At 41.1% G+C, this 18494-nt stretch overlaps 1 protein-coding gene across 1 annotated transcript; it reads left to right on the forward strand.

The window, feature by feature from the left end:
• Nucleotides 1–247: 247 nt before the first annotated feature.
• On the forward strand, nucleotides 248–17112 carry dvl2 (dishevelled segment polarity protein 2). The gene is made up of 15 exons (XM_056369771.1): nucleotides 248–758; nucleotides 5405–5474; nucleotides 8030–8184; nucleotides 10185–10294; nucleotides 10508–10637; nucleotides 10983–11073; nucleotides 11261–11330; nucleotides 11487–11626; nucleotides 11863–11939; nucleotides 12044–12111; nucleotides 12195–12329; nucleotides 12799–12930; nucleotides 14026–14202; nucleotides 14585–14809; nucleotides 15382–17112. Exons 1-15 carry the CDS (start codon nucleotides 598–600, stop codon nucleotides 15942–15944), a joined length of 2304 nt encoding a protein of 767 aa, XP_056225746.1. The 5' UTR covers nucleotides 248–597; the 3' UTR covers nucleotides 15945–17112.
• The last annotated feature ends 1382 nt before the right edge of the window (nucleotides 17113–18494 follow it).

An 18494-nucleotide genomic window follows, 5' to 3' on the forward strand; every position in this document is an offset into this window, starting at 1 on the left:
AACTGTTTAAAAAGGAGTAAAAGAAGCAATAAAACAACAGCACAGAAAACGTGGTGTATGAACGTGAATTAGTTGTGGGTGTTCTGTTGGTTAAAGACAAAAATAAGTATTTTTCAATACTTCTCAGTAATAATAATAACGTTGGGGGTTCGGGGCGGGGGTGCATGGCTGGGAGAGAACGTAAAAAAAAGGGGGGGGTGCGTGTTTACGTCACACGCCGCGTTGGCTCGCATAAAGTGGAGAAAAGTTTTTAGACCCCCTCCCCTGTATGTTTTTGTTGGGGGAAAAGTTGTTGGTAGGTAGGTCGTGTGAATGTAGCGTGTCCGTCGTTTTTTCGCCCCTCGGTAACAGGGGGAATGCGAGTTTTTAGTTGTGCAAAGTCGGAGTACGAGTTTTTGAGCAGGGTTTTAACGCTTTACGTCCTCTGGCTCGGACTGAAAATCTCAGTGGCCATCATCGTTTCACCTCTGCCGTCTCGTTAGCCACCTAGCTAGCTCCGCTGCTAGCTAACTACCCAACAAAGTTAACGCTACCTCGCCTCTTAGTGTGTGTTTCTTGTGGTAACTTCCAGCTTGGGGAAAAAAACCAACCGCAGAGATGGCGGAAACCAAAATAATTTATCATATCGACGAAGAGGAGACGCCGTATTTGGTGAAGATACCCATTGCTGCCGAAAATATCACTTTGCTGGATTTTAAACAGGTCTTGAACAAGCCGAACTACAAATTCTTCTTCAAGTCTATGGACCAGGACTTCGGGTGAGCTGCAGTGATTTTTTTTCCCTTTAGTAGAGAAGAGCTGTGTGTTTTGCATGCTAAATGAAGGGTGATAAAAGCTGATACACATTTAGTAAACACCTCATGCAAGGTAAATGTGACAAAAGGTGGAAAACAATCCTTTCATGTGCCATTATTTTCTGAGTGGAAGAGCGTTAACATATCTTAAATTAACACTTACAATGCTTGTTCATTTGAAAAAAAGCAATGAAATGCATGCTTGTTTGCGTGTCAAAAAGTCATGCAATCTTATCTTGTGACCGGCTGTCGCATATTTCCCAACACAGGGAATAATTAAAGGTATAGACAGGGTGAACTTGAATAAAGCCAGCCAGCCAGTCAGGGCACCATTCAACCAACACATCCCTAATCTGAAACTGCAGAGTAATAATGACTGCTGATGAATATCTAAGTGTTTCTATAAATACTAAGGGTATGTAGGCAGGGACATTTCTTAGAAAACATCATCATTACAATGGGAGGCATTCCCTGTCCCTGCTGCTTTTCTTTACCATAATCCTCATCCCTCCCTCCCTCCTTCAGTCCATCATCTTGTGAAATCCTCGCCTTTTCTTTCTTTCAGGACTGAAGCCAGGGTTTTGTCTCCCCTCTTTAACACTTTGGCCTGCCAGCCATCCTTTCATTCCCTGGCTTCCTCCCGTCCTCTCCCCTTTCTCCCAGCCCACTCCTCCAGAAAGAGCTGTCTCCTCTCCTCTATCAATTAATCTTTTTTTTCTGTGTGGCTGCTGTGCATTTTCCTGCAGAGGAATGCATGTTTGTGGTTTATTCACCCAGTGAGACCCTTAGGGCTTCTGTTAAATGCATTGTAGTCTTGGATGAGCGTTAAGGCTGGGCTATTTGCCTCTTTTCCTCTTTGGATGGCACCACCACAGCATGTGCCAAGGCGAGCTGTAATATCAACTCCAGCAACAAGATGAAATGGATGAGATGCCTTTTCATTAGGCCTTGCGCGAGCTGAATATTAATAGCAGCAACATCAATAACTGGCTATTAGAGATTTGTTTCAGCAAATCTGTGGTAAGTAGCTTTAAAAATATCTAACATCTGGCTTTGCATCATTGAAATGATTCATTTAAATGTGTCGACAACTATTTTGATAATTTTAGTTATTTATCAAGTAAAAAGGCAGTTTCCCAAATGAGGTGAGCTGCATTATTATAAATGATGCTTGGTCAGACTAGTGAGCAATGTTGCAACATCGCTTTTGGCTCTGCAAACTTGTGTTTGGCATCTGTCATAGTTCTGGCAAATTACAGACTCAGTTATTCACAATTTTCATTACAAAAATAGACAATAGATAGTGAAACTAATCCTTTGTAGCCTACACAGAGTTTTTAGTAAACTTTTTGCCAAAGTTCCTGTGTAAATAAATAAAATTCAGCGTGCGTCTTCTGTGATTGCACAGAAACATGGTTTAGGGCCGTACCTCATGATATTATTAATATTATTATTATTATTATTAATAATAAATACAGATTATTTTCTCAATAAATTTTTGGTTTCTTATAATTTCAGTCTGTTGTGGAAATATCCATTTCAAATTCCCAGAGACCACAATGACATTTTAACATAACTTGTTTTGTTCAATCAACAATGGAAAACTTAAAGATATTAAGATAATTTTCAAACCATTACTTAGCAAAAATAATTGCAGAATAATTTCCTGTTCAATATTGTTTCATTAAATAACCAATGCCTACCCCATTTAGACGAATGAGGGCAGATTAAGTAACAGTACAAATCAACAGCACCACAAAACCTTCAAAATAACCATAAACTTGAATCAACACCTCTTTAAAAGTGTTTCAACAAGAACTGAACATTATTACCATCATGATTTACTGCAGGACTGTTGTATTAGACGGCATTAGTTTTAGCTAGATGTACCTAATAAACTGACAATTACATGTTCACCTAATGACTGTGTGAAGCTATTATCTGCAATTGTCATGGGCATTCTAATGGTCTCAATTATTTTAACTTGACTGGCCTTACCACAATCCTCAGGGTAATTTCCAAGTTAGCCGTCAAATTAGGAGCCTGTCCCTGCGTAACTGGACAGGACATTATTAAGTTTAGGCCCTGTATGCTTGAAAGTGAGCACACAATGTTAGTGATTTTCCAAAGGCAAAATGTCCTCATCTCAAAAGAACCGCCCACGCCAGACTTCGTCCACAGAGCAAGGAAAGTCTTTCAAAGAGAAAATGGCAGAAAAATTCCCTGTTCTTAAGTTTAAATTGTGCAGCCTGGCGTCACATACTCTCATTTGAATATCTCCAACTGAGTTCAGATGAAAAATTTTCAAACATAGCTCTGAGTCAGCTGTCCAATCAAAGCAGGGACGTTTTTTCCCCCCTCTCCGACCCAGGAGAGGAGTGTGTAATAGTGTGTGTTTTCATTTGCCCTGGTACGAGGCCAGCTGTCGACCAGAGCTGTGTGTGTGGCAGTGGGGGAGATCCGTGGAGCAGTGCAGGCCAGGGCCGGTGCTGGGAACCTGGGGCTGGACGGAGGCCATTTGCTGGGTTTCTGGGGTTGTCCACAGGGAGAAGGAAGGGGAGAAAGAGTGGGGTGGTGTTCACTCAGAGTTATTGGATATTCTGCTGTGTTCGTGTGCTGTAAAGGGGATCAGGGAGCTGTTTCAGTAAGATTCATTGTTAGAAAAGAGATGCTGTGTTGGGTGTGAGGAATTTAATGGGAGCAAGCGACTGGGGGGGAAAAAAGGGAAGTGGGGGGTGAAAAACTTCAGGTTTTAGTAAATCCAACTGGACTCAACATATTCAGGGCTGTCTGTGCATTATCTGAGGTATTGTAGAGTGTGTGTGAAATGGCTCGACCGGTCACTTGTTTGTTTGGAGGTTAGAGGAATGAAGACAATTACATTCTCTGGAGAAGAATGTTGCATCAGCTCATCTGCCGTCGTAGATGCACTTTCTCGCAGCAGGAAATATTTGTTAACTAACATTCAGTAGCCATACACACGGCTCTCCAAAGCTAAGGCTTCCTGCAACAGCTCCCCACCAGTGCCCACAACAATCTGGCCGTATGCTAACACTCACCCACAAAACCAGCTCTCAACAGCTGCTTACGAAAGCCCAGTGGAGCCTGACCAAGTCTCACACACATAAGAGGAGGCACACTGGCGGATGAAGCTGGAAAATGAAAACTTTTGAAGGGGTTTGGAGCAGTCAAGTGTCCTCTGTGTGGCACTTGCGCCCGGCCCCTATCCCGGCCCACTTCTGTAATAATGTAGTGGCAGTCTGCTGGGGGGAAATTACACAGCTGAAGTTAAATGTTTGCCTCTCTGACAATCATGGAGGAAGAGTACTGAGGAGGGAGTCAGACGGATGTGTTGCCTTTAAGGATCTTTGGCCATGTGGAGGCTAGGCTCTGGCGATAGCTGTTTCTGAGAGGTTACTGTTGTTATGTTTGCATGCATATTTAGTGACCAGGTTGTGTAATTTGCAAGGAGGCACAAAAGCAGTAAGAGTGTGTGTTTAACTCATCACTGTGACAGAAGAAATTCCACAGCGTCTCTCTCACTTGCTGGAGGAAGCAAATTAGTTTCATTTGTTCTTTTCTTTGAGATCTGCTGTGCTGAGTCATGACTTCAGACTTGGTGGTATTTTGGTAATAATATTAGATCTGAGCAGAATCCCAGTGATATTATTACTAGTGGATTACTAGTGGATTTTGTTTTGATGTTACAGATTGATAGTCAGTGAGGGAATGGTTGCTTTTATTGGTTAGTTAAACCACTGATAACAATGCAAAGTGACATTAGTATAACATAATGTCACGAGGAGTAAAATCCCTTTGAGCCAAAAAGGTGGATTTCCTCAATTTAACACCAAAAAGATTTTAAAAAATAATGTAAGGGGAAATGGAAACAAGTGTTCAAAAGCCAGCAGTTGGATTTATGTGTCAGAGATTGTGTCATACTGTATATTACCCAGTGTATTGGGTCATTGGCAAAGTTGCAAATCAGTGAGCAGAATGTCTTTAGGGCATTGTTTGACTTTTATTTGAATTTAATTTACCAGATAAACAAAAACAAACAATTTTATCTATAAACTTTTCCTCAAATTATTTCCAGAAGATTGTATATTCTTATTGTGAACTAAAGCTTCATATATTGTGATGGAGGAATTTGTCCATATTGTCCATCCCTCGCTAGGACTCAAGTGCACAAACACTTCAAAATCAACCGTCCTTTTTAAATGTCACTTTAACATTACAGTTTCAGCTGTTGTGTCATATGTGATGTAAGCTGAAGTACTACTCTACAACAGCCATTGTAGACAGTTGTGTCAGCCACAGACTGATACATAAGACACCTGGTACCACATGTAAAAGGAATAATGCAAATAATCCCGGTATATGATTTAGTTCAGCCATGTTGTTATTGTAGCCTAATAATTTTTATGTAATGTGTCAGTAATGTAAACCATTGCCTGCTGTTTCACTTTTTTCTTTATGACTAGACTAAAGCCTTGGCAAAGCTTCGACTCGACTCTACTATACCATCCACATACCACATACCATGCCATAATGTTACGAGGGCTGAACAATTTATACCTCCTAATGCTCACTCTGTCTCTCTTCTTCAGGGTGGTGAAAGAAGAGATTTCCGATGACAGTGCCAAGTTGCCATGTTTCAACGGCAGAGTGGTGTCATGGGTAAGAAATAATAAACCTGCTGCATATTTCTAATAAAAATCAAAGTGGGAGCCATCCGGATGTCACTGGTAACCATTGTTCGAAATTTTTAAGTGACCTAATTTCAACAATTTCCCAATGAGGTTTGTCTGAAAATGTCAAGACTTGGCTTTTGTCTGAAAAGTCAGCCAAGATTATCAGCCAGCGGCTGTTTTCAGAAACCACTTTTCCTTTTCCTGTGCATTCCCCCAGACCTCCCTCAGACTAATGATCTTGTCTAACAAGCAGCACTAAAATGGAGTAATTAAAGTTCAGATGTCATTAAATTTGAGTAATTGTATATCATATTGCCACATCACGCTCTTTTGTTGTTTAGGCTTTTGCTTGGGAGAGCGTTTTTGTTAAAAAATATCTTGGGAATAATCTTTTGGAAAGAGTGGGAAGCCTGAAACAGACTAACTGTTTCGTCAGGTTAAACAGGAGGAAAGAGACTAGAGAAGAGATCCATGAGAAAAATGTTCTTGTAGCTTTAGCCACAGTCTGAGTCACTGTAGCCAACAGTGTGCACTGTAAGTTTAGCAAGACTATAAAAATGTTCATCTCAGCCTCAGTTAAATCATTTGCCCTTCTTTTTAGTTTTCTATGATTCCATTGCAACAAAGAATTTTCTTAAATCAAGTATGATTATTATTTTTTATTATTTTAATAGTATTGAAAGATAATGCACAAAAGGTAGGAAAATAAAAATCAACAAAGCATGAGGGCCAAGTGGGGTACACATTTATATTCTTTGTTGTTTGCGATGAAGCTGATCCATTTTCTCACAAGGTTCCCCCCAACAGTTATTTCCAGCATTAAGTCTATACATTTCTTAAAGCCTTGGAGGTTGCTTTTCATACCACTTTAGGGTTATTGCATCTTTGCAGGCAGCCAGCTGTGACATTTCTAGGATTAAAATTCCTACATGAAGTAAAAATAACTGGAAAGACAAAACGCAGTCAGTGGCCAGTTTATTAGGTACACGTGTATGATTGAACAAATAAGACAGTGCTGCCATAAAATCTACTTTTATGCCTAAAATGTTCTGTCATTTTTGACACTGTCAGAGGTTTTAATTGAATTATTGAATGACTACATTATACAGTATTCAGAAGTTTTTCTAATATTCTCATGTGTGCAAATATGGAGGATGAAATTTGAAACACTGTCTAGTAGCACACAGTTACACACAATTCACACAATTGTGACAATGCAAAAAAAAAACTAGACATTATAAACTTGGTAAAAGTAGAATTTGTGGCAGAGCTGTTGTATTGAATTGCAATACATTGGACAGTTGTTCCCAATAAAATGGCCACTGAGTTTTTATACTTGATGTAAAAATCAGAACAGATATAGACACAATGCAACAAATCAGCACATTACAATGATCATTTGAAGATGCAACATGTGGAGTCAAAGCGGCGTTTCCGTTTGATGAGCAAATCACGAGGAAGGCAAATGTTTCTCTCATTGTGTTAATGGATATTCAAGCTTGTGAGTTACAAGCAGCGCAGCTTGTTACCAGTTAGAGAACAGTGCCAGGTACAGTTTCCATACTTTCCATTTCTCCAGCAGAAGGCCCAGTTGTTATACCCCACCCAGCAGGTTACATTTGAATACAGACAAAACATGGGGACTTGGCCCAGATAAGCAGGTTTGAGGCCTGAGCATCTGTTAAGTGCATAAGAACGAGGGAAGGCATTAAAAGAGAGGGGAACAAAGCTCAGAGACCAGAGGGACTGATATGTGATCTGCACGCCAAGATGGATTGAGGGATCCCAGAAGACGAGTGTTTCATAGTCACATAGCCATTAGTGGGGAGGGAAAAGCAGGGAGTGACTCAGTAAAGAGGTTGAACGTCAGCCTTTCGAGGCTGATGGACTCCATTTGGTTAAATTGTTTTGATGGGGAATACTAAGCTTGTTTATCTGAACTCCATAAATGCATCAAACCTCAAACGATGTCTATGTGGGCAAGTGCTCTGCAGTGATTTGGTGTTGAAATTAATGGATTTTGAATATTTCCAGTAATAACAGAAAATATTCTTCTTATATTTTAGCTCATATTTTTTGGTCAACTGGTGTTAACTACATTTTATTCCCTTCTGTAATTGGACGCTGCATGACATTCATCCTGTGTGTGTGTGCTTGTGTGTGTGTGTGTGTGTGTGCACTTTTGTCATATAAATGAAGAGAGACAGGTTAAGTGTAGGATAACGTTTCAGTATGCCCTTGAGACGCCCAACTGAAAAGAGTACAGTGTTTGTGTCAGAGTAATTGACATCTTACCCATTTTCCCTCCCTTTACTCTCTACCTCCTTCCTACTCCTCCTTTCATTCCTCTCATGTTCTCACCCTTTCTTCTCTCTGCCCTCTCTCAATTTGTACTATGTTTTATGCCAATTTCTCTCCACTCCACATATTTCCTTTCTTTTTTTTTTTTGCACTACTTTTCATCCTGTTTCTCTTTACCTTGGATACTTTCTTCTGCTTGTCTCTCTGAATATTTCTCGTTTTTTCCCCTTTCTTTTTCAGTTGGTATCTTCAGACACTCCAGCAGCAGAGCCTCCAGTGGCAGTCGTTCCTCCCGTGGAAACGACCACCCAGCCTTCGCCCCCTCCTCCGCCCCTGCCACCCCCACCCGCAGAGAGGACAGGGGGTATCGGGGACTCCAGACCGCCCTCCTTTCAGTAAGCAAAGCACACACATTCATTAGAAACACTACACTGTATATTTACCTGGAGAGGGGCATCACACGCCCAAAAACCTTCTCAAAACCAGCATATTTCACCTGGGCTTCCAAACATATACATTAGTGCTTCTCACATAGCTGGAATGATGATACTGTATTTTTCCTGAATATCTCACACACTCCCGGTCTCAGGTTACAACAAGAATAGCAAGAACAGTACAGCTCATTTGAACCGGATCTTAGCTGAGGCTGCTCTTGTTATTAACGCGACCAGCTCTTTGAATACACTGAACCAAAACAATCGGATTTTAAAAGGCTCTTACTTTTTAATATAGTTTAAACAGTGTACTGTTGGTATACGGTGTGCTGTGTAAAAAATATCAGAGCCCATGCATATTGATGTTTCATTAACATCAATAACCAAGGTTTAAATCAGCTTTGGTTTTGTTTTAAAATATCATTAAACCGATAATAATTGATTTTTTTTGGCCACTTGGAGGTCATTGCAACGAGCTGCATACACAACACTTATGTATTTATCACCTTATGAAGTTCATATGGAGAATGTGTTGGCAAACAGTTGCTTCTTTACACATCCAGCAGGCACAGAGCTATTAGCATTCATTTAGTGCTGTGTTTCTGTTCATGTGATAAATGCAGGTCTGAGATTCACTTTCGATTTCCATCATCTGCTGAAGGACATATCCTTGTCTTTAGCTGATAAATGCTCCACAATGTTTACTGGTCAGAAGCGAAGTTTGTCTGTCCGCCGTTAATGTGTTGGGCACTTTTTATAAGAGTTTTTGCATCGAAATTCAAAATGACGATAATGAGCGCAGTGAAGTTGTGGGCTGTAAAACCAAGACAATCAGGAAGGATGCTGAAACACTCTGTGGAGCTGAGGGGAACTACAGACTCGTATGATAATTCTGTGGGTTTGTTAATTAGAGCAACTCCTTTCAGATTACACGGTTTAATTTTGATAACTTTTTTTTTAATAAGATCTTAGTTCTTTTAGAAGTCTGATGTCTGGAGCACTTTAAGTTTGGTTGAGGGGTCAAATAGAGTTCAGACCCAGCATTGTAACCTCCCATTACAGCTGCAGTGCACTCATTCATCTCTTATGTTTGGACCTCGTCCTGTCTGTCTCCTTTGGCTTCAGGACGGTGGCCTGATGGTTTTTGAATCCAATTTCAAATTAAACAATTTCTTTTTAACTTCACTAAATGTGCGGTTTGCAGTCAGTGGAGGATTAACCACGTCAGTTTTTTTCTTTCCATGCTGTGTTTGGAGCTGGATCAACACCATTGCTCATACTGGAAAATGAAATGTAATTTTTCATGTTGTGGGTTCACTGTGACTGTCTGAAGAAAAGTTTCTTTCTTTTCAGCCTGCTGTCATCATGAACCAGCACTTTCTTTGTCTATGTGTGTAATCGGCACATCTGTTGGTACGAGCATGATACTGAAGTCTGGTGTACCTGTGTACGTCCTTATGCCTCCGTGCCGGAGACACCCAGGGCTGGAGGCATTATGTTTTCACATTGTCTGTCCGTCTGTCCCATTCTCATGAACGCGTTATCTCAAATTTGGTGCAAACATTAATTTGAACTCAAGGATCAACTGATTAGCCTTTGTTGGTCAAACGTCAAGATCACAGTGAACTCACAAAACAGGGTTTTGGCATTGTGAACCCAATATCTTGGGAACTTCAAATTTGACACACATTTGTAGCCAAATTCTCATTTATTGGTTGCTTTGTAGCCGTATGTTTATCGGTTTATTGCTATTCTAATTGGTTTGTTGGTTTGCAGCGCTGCTCTAATTGGTTTATTTGTAGATGTATTCTGATTGGTTAGTTGAAATCGATCTTCCTAGTCATCATATGAAGCCATGTTAATGCTTGACAGATCCTCTGTAATCTGATCTGTTCAGTGCAGATTTAAGTACAACCACAGTATAACTAATTCCAACTGTGCTCCTGCTTCTTCTGTTACAGTCCCAATGCCACAGGCAGTGTGGAGACGTTGGACGACCAGACTGAAACAGAGTCTGTAGTTTCTTTCAGGAGAGAGAGACCTCGTCACAGAGAGAGCATCGAGCAACACGGTGAGAAACACAAGATCACACTGCTGATGAAACATGCTCCTTTTGGATGCTGTGCCATCGAGACCTGGCATGCTTCCAGCATCCAAACAGTGAATAGGTTGTGATATAATCAAGGAATGTTGAGAAGTGAGGAATGTTTGTGATCTATAGAAAAAAACTGACTTGAGCAAACATGAAAATTCACGGCGAATATCTGCCTTTTTGGTGTCACAGGGCCTCGTATGAATGGCCAGAGTCGTCTGGAGCGCCACCTGGCAGGATATGAGAGCTCCAGTACAGTGATGAGCAGCGAGCTGGAAACGACCAGCTTCTGTGACTCCGAGGACGACGACACCATGAGCAGGTGAGAGATTGATGAAAGAGGAGGGTTAACTGAGAAAGAAGACAGCGGGATCAGTCTTCTCCTGAAAGTGTATGTGTGCCATTAAAGTTAAATTTAATGGGTGTAATGGGAAAGGTATCAAAACACGAAACGGAAAAAAATTGCAACAATTGAGAGACGCTAATGTTAAACATAAATGAGATAAATGACAATGGAAAATAATAATTTTGCTCAAGAACACCTAATTAGCTTCCTTAATATCTTGATGGGTTTCAGACACAAAGTGTCACAGAAGGGAAGATAAGTACAAGCCTATTAAAAGTTTATGTCTGACCTTTCACCTCCTGTTGACCCTTGAACTTGTAGGTTCAGCAGTGCAACAGAGCAGAGCACAGCCTCCAGGCTTCTGAAACGGCACCGTCGACGCAGGAAACAGCGCCCTCCACGTCTGGAGAGGGTATGTCGAGACCCCTTTGTCAACTCATTTTCTCATGTTTTTTTTTTTTGCTTACTCCGTATGCATTTGCACGATTGCCCTCTGCTGTAATATGTTTAATCAGGACTTTATGGCAGGGAGCCACATCTGCATATCAATGAATTTGTAAGCAAATCTCATAGTTGAATTTTGTGGTTTTCAACTCCAGGCCTCGTCCTTCAGCAGTGTGACGGACTCCACAATGTCCCTGAACATCATCACCGTCACTCTCAACATGGGTTTGTAAAGTCTCTGTCTTTGAACTTCAGTGTGTCTGGGAAGTTCTAGGGAAACTTTAAAATCAGTTACACAGTGTAAAGTACTGCACTACACTTTTTTGAAGAAGAAGAATGTGTGAGCAATGTTAACAGTATTCTGATTTCTCAATAATGCAGAGAAGTACAACTTTTTGGGCATCAGCATTGTGGGTCAGAGCAATGAAAGGGGTGATGGAGGCATCTACATCGGCTCCATCATGAAGGGAGGAGCTGTGGCTGCAGATGGACGCATTGAACCTGGTGACATGCTGCTGCAGGTGAGCAGGGATTATGGCTTAATCCTGAACAAAGCAGTGTTTTTTATTTCCCTTTCAAATGACTGTTCAGATGAATGTTTTTGAAATGCTGGTAAAACGTCTTTGGTTTTGAGACACTGAGGCTCATTTCAGGATTTTGATTAAGTTGACATGTCTCTGTTTTTAAACACAAAACATGAAGTTGGTGCTTTTGTGTCTGAATAAAATCTTTCTTTCCTGCTTTGATATTCACCAAGGTGAACGACATCAACTTTGAGAACATGAGTAACGACGATGCAGTGCGGGTACTGAGGGAGATTGTACACAAGCCAGGGTGAGTTGCTGCTCTCATTTTGAATATTATCAGGCCCAGTTTTTAGAGTCTTTGCAATCAGATTTTGAATTATGCTGATTTCTTATTCTTTTGGTGTTTGCTAGGCCCATCATCCTCACAGTGGCCAAGTGCTGGGACCCCTCTCCTCAGGGCTACTTCACTCTGCCTCGCAGTGAGTGACCACACTGCCTCACGCCCACCGACAAACCAGCTTTTCTGTCGTTGAGTTTTCTAATCTCTTTTCTATCTGTGTAGATGAACCGATCCGACCCATCGACCCAGCAGCATGGGTCAGCCACTCTGTGGCTATGACTGGGGCGTACCCTCCTTACCCAGGCAGCTCCTCCCTCAGCACCATCACCTCCTCCTCCTCCGTCACTGAGACCGAACGTGAGAGCCTGTTTCCATATCCATCTCACTTTCTGTGTGCTGTACCTGACATCTCCTCTTTATTCTCAGCTCTTCCACATCCACACCATCTTCTCATAAAACTATTCCCACTCTTAAACCTTGCCCAGTTTCTTTGTCAGTCTGTCCATATTCTAGACATGAATGATGGTCATTATTGTAATGTATATTTTTCCTAGGACAGTTTCTGTCTGTCTTTCTCTTGTAATGACACTGGCACAGGAATCATCTTTCACATCTGTCTGTCTCCCTTTGCGTCCGCTGCTGTTATATGATGTGATAAATGATGTCTACAGCTTTTCTGTCTTTGATCTCCTCTTCAAAGTTCCTCTCCTTGCCTTCTTGTTTTGACCTGGTTCTGATTTCATCTCAGTCATTCTTTCATTTATCCTTGCATGTCTACACTTCTTCCGCTTCAGATTTCCTAAAGTTCTCTTCTTTCTCTCTCTAGGTTTCGATGACTTCAATTTATCACTACACTCTGACATGGCATCAGTTGCCAAGGCCATGGCTTCACCGGAGTCTGGTCTGGAGGTCAGGGACCGTATGTGGCTTAAAATCACCATCCCCAACGCTTTCCTTGGTAAGACAAACAACAAGAGGACTTGGTTTCATGAACCTTCTGTGCCTCGCAGGATTTTACAGGGCAGCCATTATGTTCACAGAATTAAAACCGTGTGACTTGTGAGAGGGGAAAAAAACCATTAGAGTACTAATGTGAGCGCCTGTTTTGACTGGAAACATCTGTTTAATTGGAATCACCTGCAACAGAATCACAAGGAGTAATTACATAAACTACATGCTTTCCCATTTTGTACTATTTTGTAAGTTTTTGGCTGTATGCAATTTCTGATTTCACTTATTTTTTATCTGACTTGAGTTTTCATTCTTAATATAGTAAAAATCCAGCAGGCGATCATGCTGGCAGATTCCGTTTTGGTGAAGCTCTTGTTTGAGAGTGTCAGAGGTGCTAATTCATCTTGGTCAGTTTTAGGCTTTAGTTTGTTATGTCTTTTAAATGGTAATGCTGCTAAATTGTCCTTAAAGATGTTGGTTACAGACAAAGTGTCCTGCCACTGGCTGCAATAGCACTATTTCTTTAGGAAACTTTCATCGTGTAATCCTAGATTTTTAAACCCAAATCTGATTTGCACTGCTCCTTATTGATGAAATACTCCATATTAAGTCCTGCTTACCACAAAGCATTAACAGTGTTTGGAACAACTAATGCATTTATGCCCTTGGATGTTGCTCTCTGCTGTTGTAATTATGCTGTAGAGGATTTATTTCTCCTAATTCTGATCTAATGTATTCCCCAAACTCAAATCTACTGCTGTTCATTCCTGTTGCTACTGTTTGCTACTGTGTTCACACTCTATATTTCTGTGCCTGTAATATGCAAGTACAGGTTGTCCTTGCTTATGATATATAAAAAAGTAACTTATATCCTGCACTTTTATTGATATTTAGTTTTGTACATCCCTGTGTTTTACGTGTGTGGATGTCTGTGTGTGTGTGGTCCCCTTTTTGTTTAATTATACTATGTATGTGTAAATGCTGATGCATGTTTTAATTTTATTTTATTATGTATACTGGGCGTCTGTTTTGCTGAAATTTCCTTTGGCATGAATAAAGTTCTCTTTTAGCTTATCTTCCTTGTCTCTGCCTCCGACACCAGGCTCGGACGTAGTGGAGTGGCTGTTCCACCACATCGAGGGATTCCAGGACCGCCGTGAAGCCAGAAAGTACGCCAGCAACCTGCTGAAGGCCGGCTTCATCCGACACACCGTCAACAAGATCACCTTCTCCGAACAGTGCTACTACGTATTTGGAGACTTAAGCGACTGTGAGAACTGTGAGTTACTGGAAGAACACTGACATTAAAGAATGACTGACTGTGGATCTGCTTTAATCTGCTGAATGTTATAATCATATTTTGCACACAGGCCTTTTGTGGACACACTGACTGTAGCAGTTATGGAAGGATTTCTTTAATGTCCTGCCACCGCTAAACTTAGAACCTATAAAAATAACTTGCAGGCAAAAACAAAGTGTTCACAAGATGCAGCCATGACGTGCTCATGTATTTAATAGTCACGTTAAAAGGTAACATGATTATGAAATTGAAATTGAAATTAATATGATAAAGATATGTAATAAGTCAATCTTTAAAGGAGCATTTTGTGTAATGTGTTCAGATTTTTCAATTGTTTACCTCCTTTTTATCTCCCACCCAGACATGGCCAATCTGTCCTTGAATGACAATGACGGCTCCAGCGGGGCCTCAGACCAGGACACCTTGGCTCCTCTGCCACTCCCCGGGGCCTCGCCATGGCCCATGATGCACACCTTCCCTTATCAGCCCTACCCTACACATCCCTACTCCAGCCAGCCGCCTCCGTACCACGAGCTCACCAGCTACAGCTACGCCCCCGGCAGCACCGGCAGCCAGCACAGTGAAGGTGAGCACAGTCAGTGAGCATACCATACGTTTATGGATCGATTTCTTTAATGACTTACTTATAGTTGCTGTAGTAGCTGTTTTAAAGGGTCATCTCATGAAGTTCAGTGTACAGTTGTTAACAGTTGTATAATGTCATCTGTGGCTCTGGATGATGACATCAGATTTATTAATAAAAGACTGTTGTGCTGCTTTATGGAAATTATAATATCAAGTGGTTTTGGATACAAACTAGGAACTAACAGTCAGGATATTTCGGCTTCTGTTGCTTTAATTTTGAAAAATCTGTCCTCCAACTTTATGGACATGCAATATCAATTTGCTAGTGTAGTCTTTTAAAGAAGCTCAGACATCTGAGATTTGAGAGTCAGCTACAAAGAGTGTTGCATTCACAAACTGTGTCATTGGAACATCAATCGCAGAAGACAAACAATAAACAACCGTGGATCTAATGTATAGTATTTGAGTTTTTGCTGTTGAGCATCTGTCTAAAAGTAGAGTCTTTACACTTCTACAGTTGCAGCTGTCTGGAAAGTAGAGACGGTCTAAAAAGCACTTTCTTTCTGACCACAGGGAGCCGAAGCAGTGGATCGACGAGAAGCGAGGGTGAGCGACGTCGCAGCAGTAAAGGTCCCGGGAGCACCGTGGGTGGAGGGGAGAAATCCCCCTCTGGCGGGGGTGGAGAAGGTGGCGGGGCTGACTCGCGCTCCGGCAGCGGCAGTGAATCAGAATACTCCACCCGCAGCAGCCTGCGGCGCGGCCACGGTTCTGCTGCCCCCAGTGAGCACAGCCACGCCTCCTCCCAGCGCTCACATCATCACCGCATACCCCAACCCCCCCACATGTCTCCCTACCCGCCAGGTATCCTGCCCTACAACCCCATGATGGTGATGATGGTGCCCCAGCACCCACACCCTGCCATGGCAGCCGCTCACGCTCTTCCTCACACGCAGCAGCTGGCCACAGCCCCCATGCACCCGGCTTTACCTCCACCCCCCTCCTCCACTCCAGGGGGACCTCCTGGCGCCCCGCCCACCCGTGACCTGGGCTCTGTACCCCCAGAGCTGACTGCATCACGCCAGTCGTTCCATCTGGCCATGGGCAACCCCAGCGAGTTCTTTGTGGATGTCATGTAGTTTCCCGGCCTTGGTGTTGAGTGACCATTCATGTGAAGTTAGTGTACGGTTCCCACTTGTTTTGACGAGAATCTGGTGGTAGCTTGTTGAGCTCACAAGTGCCTATTGGATTGAGGGCACTTGTTACAAATTTGGTGAGAACAGGGTTTAACATTGACAAAGAAAATATGACAAAAGTAAAACAATTAATGTGGGATATGTTCTGACTATATGTGTCCACAAAGTCTAGATTCTTTCATTCAAAATTATTAAATAACACTCATTGTTTTCAAGCCTAAATTCTTATCTCTGCAGTGGACATGGTTGTTTTTCTCAAAAAGCAAACTCTCGGTAAAATTTCTGAGTGCCTATCAGAGCTACTCAGCACTCTGGTTTTAGCCATTTTCAAAACAGAAAGATGATATTTTATGAAGGGAAGCACCTTCCCTAATCAGCCATTTATCTCAGAGCTACCCATCCAGGAAGCGCACAGACCACAGTTTAACACTAGAGGGTGCCAGGTACACTGTGTACTTGAAAAGGATACAATCCTGTACATATATCTGGATCATCATGCCAGATTCGATGGTGGCACAGGAGTATATCAAGTGCCTTACTCTTTGCATTTTTAGAGACATTTCCACACTCCAAGTACGTAAAATAACTCATCTTGTTCCAGCATTGTTTGACAATGAACTTTTCTGTATATATCTACTATTCCTATGTAAATGCAATAATACAGAACAGCAAGCTCTAATGTGAAAAGAAAATAGGTCCAAATATGTCAGGTGAACTTGTGTTTAGTAATCACTGTCTAGGCCTAGTCGTCACACAAACTCTTATTGTGAGGAGTACCATGGTTGTTGGTATGGGACTGTAGAGGCTGAACGGTACTAGTCGGTGGAAATAAGATACTGAAAGCGGTACTTTTTGATTACATGCAGTGTATATCTTAAGTAACTGTGATCCAAACAGCCCCCCATGCTTATTTTTACGTTACTGACTCGCATTATTCACCTATTTCATTTTTGTATGAGTGACTATATAAATCATGTGTAACCCAACTGTTAAGGTGCTAAATGAAGAGTCAACATTTCAAAAAGAATGACATTGACAGTGTCACATTGTTTGATTTCATATTGCCACCTTTGTTTGTGTACTTGAGAATAAATTTGATACTTACATACTGTGCAGACTTAATTATTTTAGTCTGGGATTTAAAATAAGTCAGTTTGTGAATATGAACTTTCTCATACAACCAGATAAATTGAAAGACTGATGTGTTATCAGTCATGACAAAACCCAACTCCCCTCGTCCCCCATCCACCACCCCACACACAAGATTAATTTGTCCATCATCTGGCTGCACTGGATACCTACAACTGGTATGTTATTATTTGACATCAGTTTCCTGGGTGTTACATGTAGTAACAAACTGTTAAACAAAAGGAATTTTGTCATCCTCTGGTGAAAAAGAGATCTTACAAGAAAAAACCAACACTGTTAATATAAGAACAAAGTAACTCATTTTCCTTAAGAATTAAATTGGTTGATTTTAGAACCCTTAACAGTATTGTAATCACCAGAGTTATATTACAATGTAATGAATGTACATTTTGTAAGAAACATACTGAAACTAAAGAACATACACATTACTGCTCCTGTTTTACATCCCAAAGGTGTAGAACAGGAGAGCCTGTTGGTGACTGGAAAGGACAATGAACTCTGTTAAGTTCATGAAACCAGTTTGAGATGACTTTTGTTTTGTGACATGGTGTGTTATAATGTTGAAAGTAGCCTTTAGAAGATGGATAACTTTGAGTGTAAAGAGATGCACATGGTGAGCAACAATACTCGGATAAGCTGTGGCATTCAGACCATGATTGATTGGTATTAAGAGCTCAAAGTGTGCCAAGAAAATATTCCCCACACCATCACCCCGCCAGCAGCCTGGAATGATACAGGGCGGGGCCGGTCTATGGATTCATACTGATGAAGCTTGACTGGCTTTTCCAGTCTTCAGATGTCTGGTTTTGGTGAGCCTGTGTCCACTGCAGCCTCAACATTTCTGTTCTTCTACATCACCAAAGCCTGGGAAAGATTAAATAGCTGGTTGACCACCAAAAATGTTATTTCAGAATTTCATTATGGTAATTTCAAAAAGTTAAGGTTCTTCATGCAGGGCAATAGTTTTGAGTTTCTTCTTTACGTAATAACAATGTGATAATAGCAGAATTCTATATACATAAATGTAGTTATGTACAGGTTTGTCAATTCAAAAAATAATTTTGACTTTACTATAAATCTCAGAATTTGCGAACAGAATGAAGTCTACAGTATATTATATAGCACAACTTCCACTTATTTATTTAGTATTTTTAGTATTTTTTTTATTTATTTATTGAATACGTTTGCTCTAATTTTATTCTTCTGTTGTTTTTAAAATGTGTTTCTATTTAATCAAATTAAAATTTTTCAGGTGCATTTCTTGTATTCAATTCAGTTACGCTGTTTGGAGAAGTCTCTCGGGCCACCCCGATACTGTAAAACTACGTATCCCATGAAGCACCG

This window comes from Seriola aureovittata, chromosome 23, assembly GCF_021018895.1.
Source record: "Seriola aureovittata isolate HTS-2021-v1 ecotype China chromosome 23, ASM2101889v1, whole genome shotgun sequence".
In the NCBI taxonomy this organism is placed as follows: domain Eukaryota; kingdom Metazoa; phylum Chordata; class Actinopteri; order Carangiformes; family Carangidae; genus Seriola; species Seriola aureovittata.

What these genes read in the sequence shown, in the direction of transcription:
- dvl2 (XM_056369771.1), top strand. Translation starts at nt 598, where the DNA reads ATGGCGGAAACCAAAATAATTTATCATATCGACGAAGAGGAGACGCCG. An exon ending in GACGACGACACCATGAGCAG is followed by an intron (nt 10,638 to 10,982) that starts GTGAGAGATTGA and finishes TTGAACTTGTAG; the next exon opens with GTTCAGCAGTGCAACAGAGC. An exon ending in CGGCAGCCAGCACAGTGAAG is followed by an intron (nt 14,810 to 15,381) that starts GTGAGCACAGTC and finishes TTCTGACCACAG; the next exon opens with GGAGCCGAAGCAGTGGATCG.